General features: G+C 62.7%; 1 protein-coding gene across 3 annotated transcripts in view; it reads left to right on the top strand.

The window, feature by feature from the left end:
• The window catches only part of ABR (ABR activator of RhoGEF and GTPase), a 244,973-nt gene that overhangs the window by 140,317 nt on the left and 100,666 nt on the right, over positions 1-3,990 (top strand). Inside the window, exon 1 of one of the 3 annotated variants that reach the window (XM_026448360.1) lies at positions 393-1,034. The exons of 1 other annotated variant lie outside the window; for it this stretch is intronic. In XM_026448360.1, the coding sequence (XP_026304145.1) occupies positions 900-1,034 (135 nt within the window). In that variant the 5' untranslated portion in view covers positions 393-899. One more of the 3 variants, XM_026448361.1, reaches the window with a different exon arrangement.

Here is a 3,990-nt window from a genome sequence, read left to right as displayed (position 1 = left end):
GTGGGGGTCCTGGTCTCAGCAGCGTGAGTAGGGGGGCTGGTCTGTGAGTGGGGGGCTGCTCGGAGGTGGTGGGGGTGCTGGTGTCAGCACCTGTGAGTTGGGGGCTGCTCGGAGGAGAGGGTCCTGGTCCCTGTGAGTGGGGCGCCCATCGCCCGTGAGCAGGACCCTGGTGGCGCCGCTCTCCTGCTGCGGAGCAGGTCAGGCCTGTCTGTTGCAAAGCCTGGCTCGTCCTGCGGCGGCCGAGACGCGGCTGTGGCTTCTGGGCGGGCCGGGACCTCCCCTCCGGAAGGGGGCTCCGGCGCATGGGGACCCCGGGGTGGCTCTGGGGGTCGCCCCTGCCCGCCGGGCTCCCGGCTCGGCCGCGCGCGGGGAATGAAACTGCGTCTGGGAAGCGGCCTCCCCCCTACCCCACCCCGGCCCGGCCCGGCCGCGGCCTCCTCGCTCCTCCTCCGCCGCAGAAGCGTCCGCCAGCCGCGGCCCGCAACCCCAGAGGACGGGCGGCTCCACCTCGCGACGCGCGTTTCCTGTGTGTTCGGAGCGAGCGCGAGCCCTGGAGGCCGGGAAGGGCGGGCCCTGCGGGGCCGGGAGCGGGGCGGGCGGGACACGGAGGAGGGCACTGAGCCCCGCTGCGCCGCGGGTTCGCCTCCGCCACGGGCCGGGAACGGCGTCAGGGGCTGCCCGGGCCTTGCTCCCCCTGTCGCTGGGCGAGGACGCGGGAGACGGCGGCCGAGCGGGGCGGACTAGGTCCGGGATGCAGTCCCAGGTCGGGAGCCCCAGGCCGGGCGCGCGGGTGTAGACCTGCCCCCCCCCCCGCCCCGCCCGCCTCCTCCCTCCTCCCTCCTCCCGCTGCCGCTGCGTGGACCCCGCTTCCTGTCTGCCCTCCGCGGGCTCCGGCTGCCATGGAGGAGGAAGAAGAGGCGATAGGCTTGCTGGACAAGGTTCTGGAGGACGAAGATGTGTTTCTCCTGGAGGAGTGTGAGCTGGGAACTCCGACCAGCCCCGGCTCAGGGTCCCCCTTCCTGGTGGCTGTGAAGGTGGGAACGTGACACGCCCTGGGCGCTGGGGTGGGCCGGGCCGGGCCGGCGCTGCCGAAGGTGCGCGGGAGAAATGGCTGATGGGGGCGCAGAGCGCGCGGCCGGGTGGAAGCCCTGGCGGAGTCCGCGCGGGTCCGGGCCCTGGCTGCTGTTCCCGGGGGAGAGGGGTGGGCCTGCCTCCCCGACCGGTGTCCTCGGGGGAGTGGCTGCCGCCCCCTCCAGGTCAGCCCAGCTCAGGGCGGCTGTGCCAGGAGTCACCTGGCGGGCGTCAAGCCTCGCTGCCTCCTGGGAGGCGGTGGGCAGGAATCCCCTGTTTCCACAGCAACCGTAAGAGAGGGGCCACCCTCTTCCCAGCCAGGAGACGGGACTCAGTGCCTCTGAGCTGAGGCAAGAGGGTGTTTGCAAAGGGCGAGAGCCAGAGGTCACTGAGCTTCCTTGAAGGAAAAGCACTGGGTCAGCTGAAGCGGGGGGGAGGGAACAGCTGGCTTGGAGGCTCCAGCCAGGTGGGCAGGTGCGCTTCCTGCGGGGGGATAGGCAGGGAGCATCTGCTGGGCCCTGGCCCACTCGCTCTGGGGCTGAGGGCGTCCTCTGCAGCAGGGCCCCTGTCCTGTGGGAGAGGTTGCCTCCCGGTAGAACTGGACGGCAGTGGTGGCCAGAATCCCGTTGAGGAGCAGGGCGGCCCGGGAACCACACCAGCTCTGAGTCTGGCCCGGCACACCACAGCGGTCTTCCTTTCTCTTGCCTGGACACACCGCTCAGAGCTTCAACCTCAGCCTTTTGCTCAACTGCTGTCTTGTTCTGTGTCAAGAAAGGAGGCCCAGTGAGGATGCATTTCAGGGAGTTTGCTGACTGCTAAGCAAGGCTGCCTAACCGATTGCCCATCTGCGGGGCCTAGGAGGCATGTGCAGAGAGCATTGCTGGGGACAGGAGGCTGTCCCTGAGCCTCCCTGGGCCTCCCTGTCCCTCACAGAAGGTGGGGATCACAGTCCTGCCCCACCCACTCTACAGTGTGGCTCTGAGGAGGAGCCAGTGGAGGTAAAAATAGATGCAGAACCACGGTAGATGGCTGATGTGTGGAGTCTGGGTGGAGCGGTGGCTGCAGGCCTGGGTGGGGAGCGGAGCTGTAGGGAGGCTGGCAGTGGCTGGCACCCCACCCCGTGTTCTCTGATCTGGTGCTGGCGTAGGGTCGTGGGGGTAAGTCACCTCTCCCGGTGGGCTCAGGGAGGCCTCTGCAATTTAGGGTCTGACCAGCCTCCCCAGTAGGAACAGCGTGGGAAAGTCTGCTCGTGAACCAGGAGTCAGGCTGGGAGTAGCAATGCTGGGATGAGAGGTGTGTGGCCCTCATGGGCCTTCTCTGGAAAGCCCCCAGCACAGATGTGGGCCCCCTGAGAGGCTGCCTCCTGGACCTCCCCTTCTGCCGGACCCCGGCATATGCCTCAGCTAAGCCCATGTTTCGTTCTGCTCAGAGCTCTAGACATTTGCCTCCGCAGTTATGTCCCATTCTCCTTGAGGACGAGGACCATGTCCTATTCGTTGCTGAACACTGCACAGTGCTTGGTGTGGGGCTGGTGCCAGTGAGAGTCTGCAGAATGTGTGAGGCCCGCTGGGGCCCATGAAGGGTGTACCAGGTTCCCAGCCTCGCGCCATCTGAGAGGTGTCCTACTGCGGTGGCCCACAGATGCCGAGAGAGCCTGAGCATGTATCACACCGAAAAACACTGCTCCTCCTGGGTCCTCATGAGCGCCTGGATGGGGTCTTCCTCTCTACTTTGTTGCCAGCATGGGGGAAGAGGACCTTTCTTGAATGCTGGGGAGTTCCAAGCTCCCTGCCTCATCCTGAACACCTAGAGTTCCTCCCTCCTCTACCGACATTGGCCTCAGAGGGAGAAGACAAGCAAGGTGGCTGCAGAGCGGTGGGAAGAAAGCTCATGGATTCACTCAACAAACACTCAGGTTGAACACCCCGCCTAGTACTGTAGAGATGAACAGAGGAAGAAGGTGTGATTCTCCCTCACAAGGCGTTCAGAGCAAGGGGCAGGTACAGGGAGTAGGAATAGAGTACAGAAGTAGTCAGAGTGAGCCGGGTGCAATGGCTCATGCCTGTCATCCCAGCACTTTGGGAGGCTGAGGTGGGTGGATCACCTGAGGACAGGAGTTCGAGACCAGCCTGACCAATATAGTGAAACCATATCTCTATTAAAAATACAAAAATTAGCTGGTCGTGGTGGCGGGCATCTGTAATCCCAGCTACGTGGGAGGCTGAGGCAGGAGAATCGCTTGAACCCGGGAGGCAGAGGTTGCAGTGAGCCGAGATCGCGCCACTGCACTGCAGCCTGGGCGACAGAGTGAGAGTCAGTCTAAAAAAAAAAGTCAGGGCTGTGAGAAGAGTACTGATAAAAGGGCACCAAATTCAGGGGAGAAGGGACCGCTTCTAGCGGAGTTGTAGTTGGGGATGGCCTAAATGTGGCCACGTGTATGTGCGTACGTATGTGTGTGCGGATGTGTGCACGTGCAGGCCAAGGGTCATTTCTGGATGATACACTCCTGTCTTGGGCTGCGGACGGTCTTGGCACACCCCTCCCTGGAAGCTGGTAGGAATCCAAGGCAATTCTCTTTGCTATTACTTTATTAGGGGTACTTACCTGAAGCAGTAGTTGGCGTCCTAAGCATGTGCCCAAGTGCCAGGCCCAGAAATCAATCCTGTTTCCAGTGTAATTTCCAAGACACTTCGTCTTCCTGGGGAGCAGAGGCGAAGTTGGCCTCAGTTTTCTCCAAAGCTGTAGCTGGAGTTTGTTGCGTATCTCAGCCCAGACTTACCTTTGAAGAGTTACTGATCTACGGAACTGATAATGCAAATACTGATAGCAGTGTCACGTTCCGTCTGTAAAATGGCATATGCTTTCCAAAAATGTTTCATGCCATTCTATTTAAAGATAGGTAGGGTTGTGACAGGGGCC

The sequence above is a fragment of the Piliocolobus tephrosceles genome, chromosome 16 (assembly GCF_002776525.5).
Source record: "Piliocolobus tephrosceles isolate RC106 chromosome 16, ASM277652v3, whole genome shotgun sequence".
In the NCBI taxonomy this organism is placed as follows: Eukaryota; Metazoa; Chordata; class Mammalia; order Primates; family Cercopithecidae; genus Piliocolobus; species Piliocolobus tephrosceles.
This window is presented reverse-complemented; position numbering and strand designations above follow the sequence as displayed.